The sequence below is a fragment of the Hyperolius riggenbachi genome, chromosome 4 (genome assembly GCF_040937935.1).
Source record: "Hyperolius riggenbachi isolate aHypRig1 chromosome 4, aHypRig1.pri, whole genome shotgun sequence".
Taxonomy (NCBI): domain Eukaryota; kingdom Metazoa; phylum Chordata; class Amphibia; order Anura; family Hyperoliidae; genus Hyperolius; species Hyperolius riggenbachi.
The window spans coordinates 269,348,152-269,363,014 of record NC_090649.1 but is presented as its reverse complement, the minus strand read 5'-3'; the positions used below and the strand labels follow the sequence as shown (position 1 = coordinate 269,363,014).

Genomic DNA, 14,863 nt, shown 5'->3' with positions numbered 1-14,863 from the left:
ATAACAAATATGGGGAATGTTTTCCTGACATCAGTAATGGAGCTCCTGTGACTATACATTGTGTGTCATTAGCTCTCTGCTTTTAACCTACCTGAAACCAAATTACCCTGGTTTCCTTGCAGGAGAAGTTAATCTCTGGTGAGATGCCTGAAAATACGTTCTCTTGGAAACTGAGCCTAGCACTCCATTCTCTGTATCTTTATTGTACCTGGGACACTTGCTATGTTTGCAGTGTTATAGTGACTGTATATTGAGCAACTATCCAGAGGCTTCTCTCCACCTAGGGAAGTATCTTTTTTGTTGCAAAATTTTCCTTGGGTGTACCTAAAGGCAGGGCTATGGAGTCAGAGTCGGAGCAATTTTTGGGTACCTGGAGTTGGTGGTTTCATAAACTGCGGAGTCTGAGTTGAAGTTGGATGATTTTTGTACCAGCTCCACAGCCCTGCTTTAAAGAGGAACTCCAGTGAAAATAATGTAGTTAAAAAAGTGCTTCATTTTTACCATAATTATGGATAAATGATTTAGTCAGTGTTTGCTCATTGTAAAATCTTTCCTCTCCCCGATTTACATTCTGACATTTATTACATGGCGACATTTTTACTGTGGGCAGGTTATGTAGCTGCTCCTAGCTGTTTTGGCTGTTAGAGACAGCTGTAAACAGCTATTTCCTGTCTGAGAACCTTGTTACATTGTAACAAACTGCCAAAAGTACCGCGGTCCCAGAGCTTCTTGTGGGAGGGTTTTCAGCACAAAATCAGTCATACAGCGCCCCTGATGGTCTGTTTGTTGAAAGCATTATATTTCTCATGTAAAAGGGGGTATCAGCTACTGATTGGGATAAAGTTCAATTCTAGGTTGGAGTTTCTCTTTAAGGTGTGTGATTCAGACACTTATGAAGATCAGCAAGACAGCCAAGCAATTGGCATTGCTAAAGGGAAATTAATGTGGCAGTTCCATATCTCTCTCACAACTAGGCCCCTTTAAGGGAAGTCCTGTATTAAATAAGGGTGCCCACATAGCAACAGCAGGTTCTTGCACTGTATATTAGTTGTCTGTGTAAAAAGGAGTACCTTTGGGAACATCTTTTTTGCAACATACTTTTTCCCTTGCTGTTGTGATGATCCTCTGCCTTTTTAAGGAAAACCAAACTCCAACTACCAATAACATAACACACATGCACAATGCAGTGCATCATTTTAAAGGGTACCTGAAGTGAGAGGAATGTGGAGGCTGCCATCTTCATTCTCTGTTAAACAGTGTCAGTTGCCTGACTTTTGTTTTAAAGGGAACCCGAGGTTAGAAAGATAGGGAGGCTAATGCAGGGAATACACGGTACGTTTATGTACCGTGTATCGAGCCAGCGGCTCGATGCCGCCGCATCCCCGCGGCCGCCCGGATCAATTCCCGCTCGTCCCCGCGGGCGCTCCTTATCTTCCTTTCGTTTTTTGCCATTGTCCGCCCGTGGGTATCGAGCGGGGAATCGATCCGCGCGGTGATCGGACCTGTCAGAAATTATCAATCGAGCCATCAGCGGCTCGATTGCAAAAAAAAAAAAAAAAAAAAGACCCGTGTATGCCCAGCATAACATATTTATGTCCTTGTAAACAATGGCAGTTGCCTGACTTTTGTTTTAAAGGGAACCCGAGGTTAGAAAGATATGGAGGCTGCCATATTTATGTCCTTTAAACAATGCCAGTTACCTGGCAGCCCTGTTGATCTTCTGGCAAGCAGAGTCTGAGTCGAAACCCTGGAACAAGCATATGACTAATCCAGTAAAAAATTCAGTGTCCTTTCTCACCGTCTGCATTGCATTTGGTTTTTTAAAAGGCTTGCTATTTTCGAAACATGAGAACAGTAAATTTACAGTTGGAATCGTGGGAATGCATTCACACTGAATCCATTTCCGATTTTCTAAAAAGGCAATCGTAGTTCTGCTGCATTTTTCCTGCATTTCCATTTTGCAATTACGTTTTGCCTTTTGGTATGACTCAGAGTACTTAATCTGCTGCATGTTTGTTCAGGTTCTATGGCTAGAAGTATTAGAGGCACAGGATCAGGAGGACTGGCAGGCAACTGGTATACAGTGGGAAGTGAAGGTTTGGGCAACCTTGTTAATCGTCATGATTTTTCTGTATAAATCGTTGGTTTGTTCCGATAAAAAATGTCAGTTAAATATATCATATAGTAGACACACACAGTGATATTTGGGAAGTGAAATTACGTTTATTGGATTTACAGAAAATGTGCAATAATTGTTTAAATAAAATTAGGCAGGTGCATAAATTTGTCATTCTGAAACCCTTAGAACTAATTATTGGAACTTAAATTGGCTTGGTAAGCTCAGTGACCCCTGACCTACATACACAGGTGAATACAATTATGAGAAACATTATTTAAGGGGGCCAATTGTAAGTTTCCATCCTCTTTTATTTTTCTCTGAAGAGTAGCAACATGGAGGTCTCTAAACATCTCTCAAATGACCCGAAGACAAAGATTGGTCACCATCATGGTTTAGGGGAAGGATACAGAAAGCCGTCTCAGAGATTTCAGCTGTCTGTTTACACAGTTAAGTACATATTAAGGAAATGGAAGACCAGAGGCTCAGTTCAAGTTAAAGAGGAACTGTAACGTCAAAACGTCCCCTGGGGGGTACTCACCTCGGGTGGGGGAAGCCTCCGGAACCTAATGAGGCTTCCCACGCCGTCCTCCGTCCCTCAGGGGTCTCGCTGCAGCCCTCCGTGCAGCGGTGACGTCAATATTTACCTTCCCGGCTCCTGCGCAGGCGCTCTGACGGCTGTCGGCTCCGAAGTAGGCGGAAATACCCGATCGCCGTCGGGTCTGCTCTACTGCGCAGGCGTAAGTTGCCTGCGCAGTAGAGCGGACCCGATGGATATCGGGTATTTCCGTCTATTTCCGAGCCGAAAGCAGCCACAGCGCCCCCGCTGGAGCCAGCAAAGGTAAATATTGAATCTACAGTCGGGTCTGTCGCCGGCTGTTCGGAGGGCTGCAGCAAGACCCCCGTGGGACAGAGGACGGCGTGGGAAGCCTCATTGGGATCCGGAGGCTTCCCCCACCCGAGGTGAGTACCCCCCAGGGGAGGTTTTTGATGTTACAGAGTCTCTTAAAGACTTGAAGGCAGACCAAGAAAAACCTCGGATAGACAGAAGCGATGAATGGTGAGAACAGTCAGTCATCCTACAGACCAACACCAAAGACCTAAAACATCTTGCTGCAGATGGAGTCACTGTGCATCGTTCAACCATTCAGCGCACTTTACACAAGGGGATGCTGTATGCGAGAGTGATGCAAAGGAAACCTTTTCTCCACCCACAGCACAAACCGAGCCGCTTGAGGTATGCTAAAGCACATTTGGACAAGCCAGCTTCATTTTGGAATAAGGTGCTGTAGACTGATCAAACTAAAATTGAGTTATTTGGGCATAACTAGGGGTGTTATGCATGGAGGAAAAAAAACACAGGATTCCAAGAAAAACACCCGCTACCTACAGTAAAATATGGTGGTGGTTCCATCATGCTGTGGGGCTGTGTGGCCAGTGCAGGGACTGGGAATCTTGTCAAAGATGATGGACGCATGGATTCCACTCAGGATCAGCAGATTCTGGAGACCACTGTCCAGGAATCAGTGACAAAGCTGAACCTGTGCCTGGGCTGGATCTTTCAACAAGACAACGGCCCTAAACACTGTTTAAAATCCACTAAGGCATTAATGCAGAGGAAAATGTACAACGTTCTGGAATGGCCATCTCAGTCCCCAGACCTGAATATAATTGAAAATCTGTGGTGTGAGTTAAAGAGAGCTGTTCATGCTCGGAAGCCATCAAACCTGAATGAACTAGAGATGTTTTGTAGAGAGGAATGGTCCAAAATACCTTCAACCAGAATCCAGACTCTCATTGGAACCTACAGGAAGCGTTTAGAGGCTGTACTTTCTGCAAAAGGAGGATCTACTAAATATTGATTTCATTTCTTTTTTGTGGTCCCCAAATTTATGCACCTGCCTAATTTTGTTTAAACAATTATTGCACACTTTCTGTGAATCCAATAAACTTAATTTCACTTCTTAAATATCACAGTGTGTGTCTCCTATATGATATATTTAACTGACATTTTTTATCGTAACAACCAACGTTTTAAACAGGAAAATCATGACGATTAACAAGATTGCCCAAACTTTCGCATCCCACTGTAGTTTAAAAGGAAATAAATATGGCAGCCTCTATATCCCTTTCACCTTGCTTTCCCTTTAATGATCTGCCTCTAGTACTTCAAGTCAATGACCCAAAATGAGCATGCAGATCAGATGCTTTGACTCTAGTCTGACTGAACTCGCTGTGCTTGTTGCAGGTATGTACCGTAACTCAAAAACAACTTAAAGGGGCACTATGGCGAAAAATTGTAAAATTTAAAATATGTGCAATAATAGATAAATAAGAAGTACATTTTTTTCCAGAGTAAAATGAGCCATAAATTACTTTTGTCCTACGTTGCTGTCACTTACAGTAGGTAGTAAAAACTGACAGAAGCGACAGGTTTTGGACTAGTCTATCTCTTCATAGGGGATTCTCAGCAAGGCTTTTATTCTTTATAAAGATATTCCCTAAAAAGGATTTAAACAATGATGCTGGCCAGCTTCCCTGCTCGCTACACAGTTTTTTGGCAGTTTAACAGAGCAACTGCCATTCACTAAGTGCTTTTGAAAATAAGTAAATCCCTGAGAATCCCCTATGAAGAGATGGACTAGTCCAAAACCTGGCGCTTCTGTCAGATTTCTACTACCTACTGTAAGTGACAACAACATAGGAGAAAAGTAATTTATGGCTCATTTTATTCTGGAAAAAACATATGGTACTTCTTATTTGTCTATTATTGCACATATTTTACATTTTACAGTTTTTCGCCATAGTGCCCCTTTAAGTCAAAAGTTCAGCCTAACAGCCTGCAAACTAGCATTGTTTATAAAGGAATAAAGATGGCAGCCTCCATATTCCTTTCACATCAGGTTTTCTGCCTCTTTGACTATTCAGTTTGAGACAAAAGGAAAAATTGTGTACAAGTGTAAAGCGTGACATGATTGTGCTTGTGGCTGTTCTTTCATCAGTTTACAAGAAAGCGGGGAAGTTCCGAGAATAACTTGACCAGTGAGTAATTTCTGGCTCTTTTTTTTTCAGTGAAGTATTTCAGCTCATCTCCGGTAACACTGACGTCAGCCAATTACTTAATTCTGCTTTCTTGCTGGGTTAAATTAACATTTTAATGTTGTGTGTAATGTAGGTGTAGCAAACGACTTAGCCGAAGAGAGATCAAGTTTGTATCTATTTTTAGCTGAGTGACTTTATAGCAGACATAGTCATTTTTATCATCCAGGTTTTCTATTCCCTCTATTTACTTGTGAGAGAATCATTACAGTTTAAAGTGAACCTCCAGACTAAAAATCTACTCAGCAGCACTGAAAAGGCTTGGTGATTCTTTAACCTCCTTGCCGGTTATCCCGAACTCAGTTCGGGGTAACCTGCGCAGGAGGATTTCTCAGACCCCGCTGGGCCGATTTGCATAATTTTTTTTTTGTTACAAGCAGCTAGCACTTCGCTAGCTGCTTATAACATCCAATCGCCGCCGATCCGCCGCTATCTGCAACGTTGCACCGCCCCCCCCCCCCTCTCCAGACCCCTTGCACAGCCTGGCCAATCAGGGCCAGGCAGCGCTGAGGGGTGGCCTAGGATTCCCTATGACGTCATCCCGCCCCGTCGCCATGGCGACCGGGGAAGCCCAGCAGGAAATCCCGTTCTGAACGGGATTTCCTGCTTACTCCGATTGCCGGAAGCGATCGGAGTGGCTGCGGAGCTGCCGCTGCTCAGCAGCTATCATGTAGCAAGCCCTGGGCTCGCTACATGATTTAAAAAAAAAAATAAAAAATAAAAAAAAAAGTGCTGCGCTGCCTCCTTGCCGGGGGAATTAGACCGGCAAGGAGGTTAACAGTTTCACAGCATCAGAACTTTGTTTTAATTACCTAAGCCTAATTATTAGCTATACAGAAGCTAAGCTCTGCCCCATCAAAGAAAACTGCCCGGGCATTTTTCCCCTGATGCTGTGCAATGCATGATGGGATTTCCTATGTTGTTCTCGTTGCCTAGCAACTGGTAGAGGTGATCAGGACAGTCGGAACTGTGTCTCATGCTCCCTGTCGCCTCCTTTGAACCAAAAAGATGGCTGCCCTCATGAAATTTAACATTTGCCTGTTCTTTTAAAACAGGGTGGGTAAGATATTATATTACCTATCTATTTTAATGAACATAGCTAATGTAACTTAATGACAGTATGTTTGTTTAGGCTGAAGTTAATAAAGCACTTTACAGTATTAGGTTATTTACGGTATGTTTCACCATACAGGATCTTAATGCGATTTATAATATTTGTTTGTAACATTTATGTCTTAATGTCTGGCATATAACGGTACTTTATGCAGACATTGATGAGTCACAGAACTAATGGTTCACATGCGTACAGATTGAGAATGCGACCCAGATGTGTGCAGGAGTAATAAACCTTTTGGCTTCCTACACAAGTATGGTTGACCGTCTTTTCCACACACGCATTGTAACCTTAGTCCTGAGACGACGAGGCATAACATTTTTATACATACCTTGGCCTTCCTCCAGCCCCTTCCGCCCAAATCGCTCCCTCGCCGTGGTCTACAGCCACTTAGATTCTCCTGTAGCAGCATAGTTCTCCGCGGCCAGTCAGTCGTTCTGCGCATGTGTGGCCTGCCCGCACGCATCTGCTATGCTCCCATCGCTGGGAGCGAGACGGGGAGCACGCTTGGCCGCACTGCGCCTCTGCCGACTGGCCGCTGAAAACTGGGCTGCTACGGGAGAAACTAAGAATCTGGGTGGAGGGAGCTGGAGGAAGCCCCAGATATGTATAAAACTTTTATGCCTTCTCGTCTCAGGTACATTTGAAACCTGTACTTGGTGCGTGTGTAAGTGTACGTCGCATATAGAAGAATGGGGCTGATTACAAGTGTAATAACACGTCGCGGGATCAGGGCAAGTCTAAGGCCTGGTTCACACTTGCGTTAAAAAACGGTCTATTCATGGAACAGATACTGTACTGGAACGGATCCAGTGTTAACCTATGGAACCGTTCACATCCGTCTGGTTCGAACGGATCCGTTCCATACGTCCCGCTGAACGGACCACAAGTTTCTCGCAGCACCAATTTTTCCAGACACCACATACCAGCTGAAACGGAAGCTGAAGCACTGCATTGAGAAAACAAATCTTCACACTAGTGAAGAAATGGACCTTTCTAAATAGAAAAATACACTTTGGGGGTAGGGGTCTGAGGGGGGATGTGGGGAAACGAAACGGAACAGAAGCAGCGTAATGGAAACGGAGTGAATACGGATTCGATTGACCAGTGATCAGATCCGTTTGCCACTCCAAAGCAAGTGTGAAGCGGACCTTATGTAAGGCAGGATAAATAGAGTAATATGAATGCATACATAAATAAATAGCTCAGTGGAATATAGGAAATATACAAATATTTACAAGAGAAAATGTCACCACGTGGATTTAACAAAGCAAATCTGTAGGCAAGAATCTACCATGATAATTACTGCATGCATGATTATGTTTGCCAAAGAACAAGGTCAGCTGACTACCTTACAAGGCAGAATAACTGGGCTGTTCCATCAGTGAATTTCCGCTTTCCTTGAGGCAGGAGGATATTCCAGGATGACAGTGCCGTGATTCTTCTGGCACAAGTTGTGAAAGAGCAGAAGGGAGCATGAGACACTGTTTACACACATGATCTGGCCACCACAGAGTCCAGGTCTTAACCCCATTGAGAATCTTTGGGATGTGCCAGAGAAGAATTTTTACAGCACACTCCCATTATCTCTACAAGATCTTGTCAAAAAAATCAATGCAACTCTAGAGGGAAATAAATGTTGTAAGTGTGACACTGCAGAAGCTCATCAAAACAATGCCAAAGCAAATGTGTGCTGTAATCAAAGCTAAAAGCAGTTCAACTAAATATTTTTAAATGTATGAATTTTTTGTAGACCGGCAGTATACATTGATTTACAGTGAATTAAACTGATGTTCAGTAATCATGTGAATCTCATAAGCATGTGGAGTTGTCAAATAAAGCTAATTTTCCTTTGAAATTGACAGAATCGAATATTCTTTTGGGGAGGTTAGTCCACTACTACCTCGCTTTTTAAACAGTTTTTAATATTATTATTTTGTTGGTGCCTCTGTATAAACAGATTCTGTTATGGTTTGTCCATCCTTGGTGGAGGAGTGCCATCCCCCATCTTCTATCTACAGAGAGTAACTTCTTAACTTGAGTGGGGACAGGTCTAATCTCCCCACCTGCATAATCATTGGTTGCCTTAGTGGTAACCCTTGTTTGCGAATATTAGTTTACAAATTAAAGAGACTCTGTAGTTAAAAAAATGCCCCTTGGGGGTACTCACCTCGGAAGGGGGAAGCCTCTGGATCCGACTGAGGCTTCTCCCATCCTCCTTCATCCCACGGTGGTCTTTCACTGCCTCCCCGAATGCACAGCCGACATTTTGTCAGGCTGTGCAATATTTACCTTTTCTGGCTCCAGCAGGGACGCTGTTGCGGCTCTCCACTCAGAAATAAGTGGACATAGCCGATTCTGAGCGGACTTACTGGGTTCGGCTTTTTCCACCTATTTCAGAGTCCATAGCCGCTACTGCGCTGGAGCTGGGAAGGTAAATATTTACATGGCGCCGCTCCTGGACCTGCAGCGAGACCACCGTGGGACGGAGGAGGACGTGGGAAGCCTCATTAGGATCCAGATGCTTCCTCCTCCTGAGGTGAGTACCCCCCAGGGGCATTTTTTGCTATTATAGATCCTCTTTAAAGTTTTGAATAATATTCTAACGTAGTATAGTATAGTATAGTATAGAATTCTCTTGGTATCCTATTCTGTATTTCTGTGCTAGTAAGCAAGTGCAGTGTTCTCCCCAGGCTCTTTTAGCCGGGTGCTCCACCCGGCTAGTTTTGGTGAGCACCCGGCTGTCATCGGCTCAACTCCACCTCTGCTGTAAGCAGAAATGTGCAGAGAAGCAACGGCCCTGCATTTTTTCATCTCCCCCCACCCGGCTACCTTTTTATGCCACCCGGCTGGAAAAAATTCTGGGGAGAACACTGAAGTGGTTTTAAGGTTACTCGTCATTATAGAGGATCTTCTCTAAAAATTAGCATATTGTGATAAAGTTCATTATTTTCTGTAATGTACTGATAAACATTAGACTTTCATATATTTTAGATTCAAATACACACAACTGAAGTAGTTCAAGCCTTTTATTGTTTTAATATTGATGATTTTGGCATACAGCTCATGAAAACCCAAATTTCCTATCTCAAAAAATTAGCATATTTCATCCGACCAATAAAAGAAAAGTGTTTTTAAAACAAAAGTCAACCTTCAAATAATTATGTTCAGTTATGCACTCAATACTTGGTCGGGAATCCTTTTGCAGAAATGACCGCTTCAATGCGGCGTGGCATGGAGGCAATCAGCCTGTGGCACTACTCAGGTGTTATGGAGGCCCAGGATGCTTCGATAGCGGCCTTAAGCTCATCCAGAGTGTTGGGTCTTGCGTCTCTCAACTTTCTCCTCACAACATCCCACAGATTCTCTATGGGGTTCAGGTCAGGAGAGATGGCAGTCCAATTGAGCACAGTAATACCATGGTCAGTAAACCATTTACCAGTGGTTTTGGCACTGTGAGCAGGTGCCAGGTCGTGCCGACAAATGAAATCTTCATCTCCATAAAGCTTTTCAGCATATAGAAGCATTAGCCCACTTTTGAACCAGAAACAGCGGCAGAAGCGCCTGACCTGGGCTACAGAGAAGCAGCACTGGACTGTTGCTCAGTGGTCCAAAGTACTTTTTTCAGATGAAAGCAACTTTTACATGTCATTCGGAAATCAAGGTGCCAGAGTCTGGAGGAAGACTGGGGAGAGGGAAATGCCAAAATGCCTGAAGTCCAGTGTCAAGTACCCACAGTCAGTGATGGTCTGGAGTGCCATGTCAGCTGCGGCTGGTGTTGGTCCACTGTGTTTTATCAAGGGCAGGGTCAATGCAGCTAGCTGTCAGGAGATTTTGGAGCACTTCATGCTTCCATCTGCTGAAAAGCTTTATGTAGATGAAGATTTCACTTTTCAGCACGACCTGGCACCTGCTCACAGAGCTAAAACCACTGGTAAATGGTTTACTGACCATGGTATTACTGTGCTCAATTGGCCTGCCAACTCTCCTGACCTGAACCCCATAGAGAATCTGTGAGATATTGTGAAGAGAAAGTTGAGAGATGCAAGACCCAACACTCTGGATTAGCTTAAGGCCGGTATCGAAGCATCCTGGGCCTCCATAACACCTGAGCAGTGCCACAGGCTGATTGCCTCCATGCCACGCCGCATTGAAGCAGTCATTTCTGCAAAAGGATTCCCGACCAAGTATTGAGTGCATAACTGAACATAATTATTTGAAGGTTGACTTTTTTTGTTTTAAAAACACTTTTCTTTTATTGGTCGGATGAAATATGCTAATTTTTTGAGATAGGAAATTTGGGTTTTCATGAGCTGTATGCCAAAATCATCAATATTAAAACAATAAAAGGCTTGAACTACTTCAGTTGTGTGTATTTGAATCTAAAACATATGAAAGTCTAATGTTTATCAATACATTACAGAAAATAATGAACTTTATCACAATATGCTAATTTTTTGAGAAGATCCTGTAAGTGTTACGTTATTCAACCAAAAACCCCAAACTCTTAAGTTACATCGGTAGCAAAAAAATGTATGGAAAATCAATTTATACATTGAAAATAAATGTTACCATAGCAAGCAGGTCACGCATACTCTGGCTTGGTGCATCTCTAATGAACCACAAATGTTAATGGTTATCTTGTGAGGAAAAGGAAGTGCAGATTTTTGCAGACTTTTCGAACCAATAAATCTTATTGTAGCCACCCTGGCGTTCTATTTCCCCAGGATTTCCGTGCAAAAAGTGGTTCAATTAATTTCCAATAATTTTCAACCAATTTTTTTTTTTTTTGCAATCAATTTTTTTTATATTGAATTCAATACAGGTTATTGTATTGAATTCAATAAAAAAAAAAAGGGTTTGCTGCGAGATTTTGATGATGCTGTGTGACACTGGTGCCATCAACGCCGATCGACGGGGGACATGTGATCGCCAAGGGAGAAGCAAAATCCGCCACGGGACATGGAAGAAGGCACTGGGGAAGCTATCGGAGGTACGCGACGAGGGATCAGCATGCCAATGGTGAGTATAAGACCCAGATGTATTAGCCAGATGTGCAGCCAGGTGTAGTTAGCCAGATGTGCAGCCAGGTGTAGTTAGCCAGATGTGCAGCCAGGTGTAGTTAGCCAGATGTGCAGCCAGGTGTAGTTAGCCAGATGTGCAGCCAGGTGTAGTTAGCCAGATGTGCAGCCAGGTATAGTGAGTCAGATGTATTAGCCAGAAATAGTTAGCCAGATGTTTGCCAGTTGTATAGGAGACAGATGTGCAGCCAGGTGTATAGGAGACAGATGTGCAGCCAGGTCTAGGGAGTCATATGTATAGGGAGCCAGGTTTGCGGGTGCCTTTGCCCCCCCCCCCATTGTCCCCGATGCCCCCTGACTGTGGCCAGGTGTCCCTTCTGTGGGGGGGCTCCCCTTCTGTGCTGGCTGGTAGTGGCCGGCGGGGATCCCCTCTGTGGGAGGGGGGGAATCCCCATACTGTGCGTGCAGGTGGCCCTTCTGTGTGTGTGTGTGGGGGGGGGGGGGGGGGGGGGCGGGTATCCCCCTTTATGGGGGCTAGCCGTGGTCGGTCGGGGACACCCCCTTCTGTGGTGGGGGGGAGGAGGGTGTCCCCATCTATGTGGGCTGTGGGTGGCCTCTCCCTCCTCTTCCCCCTCCCTCCCGATCCCCCGTGCACCCCCCCCCCCCAATCCCGTGTCTCCCCCCTGTCAGAAGCCCTGATCTACTCACCTGAGGGCTTTCTCCTGCTGCAGAAGCGGCGCACCTCCTCCTCCATCGCGAAGTCTCGTGTTCTCTGTAATTACAGTACGCGGCTTGGTGACGTCACGAAGCGGCGTACTGTGATTACACAGACCGGGACTTCGGCGATGGAGGAGGAGGGTATCCATCGCGGCCGGCGCAAGACAAAGCCCTCAGGTGAGTAAAGCAGGGCCTCTGACGGGGGAGACGCGAGTTATGGGGGCACGGGGGACAGAGAGGGAGGGATGAGGGAAGAGGAGGGAGAGGCCACCCACAGCTCGCATAGAAGGGAACCGCCCCCCCCCCCCCCCTACAGAAGGGGGTGTCCCCGACCGGCCAATACCAGCCCCATAGAAGGGGACACCCCCCCCCCCCCCCCCCCCGCACACACAAGCTCAGCTCGTCAATACCGCTTTCAGCAAGTTTTTCCTGGACAAGCTGAGCTCGTCAATACCGCAAGGGTGGTTAAGTTTCCATTAAAAGAGACTGAAGGTCATAGAAGCCATTTGTAAAACCTTAAAGTGTACCAGAGCTGAGATATAAAAAAGGACTTATACATGCCTGGGGCTTCCTCCAGCCCCATCCACTCGGATCGCTCCCACGCCGCCATCCTCCACTGTCTGCAGCTTCGCGAACTGGGTCCCGTCACTGCTGTCAGTCGGCTCCAGTCTACGCACAATAAGTGCGCCCTCTACGTATCTCCCCAACAGCCACTGGAGAGATACGTAGAGGGCGCACTTGTCATGCGTAGAGGGCACACTTCTCATGCGTAGACTGGCCTCGACTAACGTAAGTGACGGGACCCGGTTCCCGGAGCTGCAGACAGCGGAGTACAGCGGCTTGTGAGCGGTCCGAGTGGATGGGGCTGGAGGAAGCCCCGGGAATATATAAATCTCTTTTTTTTTTTCTTTTTTTCTTTTTGTAATATCTGAGCTCGGAGTCCCTTTAACTCTGTCTAAACAGACTCCCATTAGGACAGTAGAGACATCCAGATCTCTGGCGTTCTCAGCACACCTATCCTCTGTCTTCTGCATACTTCAGGTATGCAAGAGGGTTGCTCGCAGATATGATGAATGAAACCTTGATTTTACAGAGTTATTAATCAAGTGGGGAATATCAGCGCTACATCCTGGATCAGAACAGGATTACAGACAAAATAACACTGTCCAATCACAGGTGGTAAGAACCCACTAATTATATGCATCGGGAACATACATGTTGATTGACCTTCTTTCTACCGGGCATTTTGACTAGCTCGAACTTCCCTGGCTGCATCCTTGTAAGATTGTGCGCCATCACCATCATATTAGAGCAGACTATTATTCATACCATTTATTCAAGGCACTGGATAGCTGTAGTAAAGTCCTAATGCAATTGTGAAGAAGAACAATACTTGCACTTATAATTGTAAGGACTAAGCAGATGAATACATTTAATCATGGTATTTATATTGAAGATTTTTAGGCAAATGTTGTGAGTGTATACATATGTCTTGTAGCTAATGCTACTGTCTACACAAAGACTTTGTGCATACTGTGTGAGGTGTTCATGCGCTGGTTCCCCTTAAATCAATCCCAAGTACCCTCGGGTACATGTACCACATATTGAGAGCCTAGGCGCTAAAATCTTTTCATCCCCATACAGTACAATGGACATGAAAATATGCATGCTGTTAGCAAAAATACAGCATCCCATCAGTTTTATCAGGCACACAAAGATGCATTCAATGTGAGCAAGCTGATTGGTTACCGCAGGTTGTCACTTTTGACAACCTGCACTGGATTAAAACTGACAGCATTGTGCATTATGTGCATGAGTCATTATTGTGCTGTGGAAATTAGACATGCTTACCTCTGCATTTCCTGAAAAACAAACTGTTAAAAGGCTGTATTTTTTTTTAGCTGTTTTACATACATTTTCTGATTTTTTTTTTTTTTTTTTTCTTCTTTGTATAGTAAAGACATTTTTAAATATTAGTAAACAAATCATGTTTCTTTGCAGCTTCTTTTACCACGTGTCAGCTATCTCACTCTTGTAACGGATAAAGTGAAGAAACATTTCCAGAAAGTTATGCGGACCGAAGATATAAGTGAAATTTGGTTTGAATATGAAGGCATTCCTCTGAAATGGTAAGTGGTGAAAGAGCATTGCTTAGAAATGGTTATAGGCACTATGCGAACTAGTCTTGCAGCTTTGAATCAAATATACTATATGTTCATATCAGTCAAAGTTATCTAAGGTATGTTCATGTGCTGGATTCTCGAGGCGAGGAATGGACAAGGCACAGAGGTATGTTGATCCAGATTGAACATACCTCGGTGCTTACATTAGTTAGCTTTCAAACATACAGTCCTGGCCAAAAGTTTTGAGACTGTCAAAAATATTAGTTTTCACTAAGTTTGCTGCTAAACTGCTTTTAGATCTTTGTTTCAGTTGCTTATGTGATGTACTGAAATATAATTATAAGAACATAATACGTTTTAAAGGCTTTTATTGACCATTACATAAGATTTATGCAAAGAGTCAGTATTTGCAGTGTTGACCCTTCTTTTTCAGGACCTCTGCAATTCGACTGGGCATGCTCTCAATCAACTTCTGGGCCAAATCCTGACTGATAGCAACCCATTCTTTCATAATCACTTCTTTGAGTTTCTCAGAATTAGTTGGTTTTTGTTTGTCCACCGCCTCTTGAGGAATGACCACAAATTCTCAATGGGATTAAGATCTGGGGAGTTTCCAGGCCATGGACCCAAAATTTCAACGTTTTGGACCCCCGAGCCACTTAGTTATTACTTT

General features: G+C 44.3%; 1 protein-coding gene across 2 annotated transcripts in view; it reads left to right on the top strand.

Annotated features, from left to right (window-relative positions):
* ATG5 (autophagy related 5) overlaps window positions 1-14,863 on the top strand; it is a 231,162-nt gene that overhangs the window by 11,895 nt on the left and 204,404 nt on the right. For both annotated transcript variants that reach the window (XM_068231243.1, XM_068231242.1), the window contains exon 3: window positions 14,069-14,196. In XM_068231243.1, the coding sequence (XP_068087344.1) occupies window positions 14,069-14,196 (128 nt within the window). The remainder of the gene's footprint in view (window positions 1-14,068; window positions 14,197-14,863) is intronic.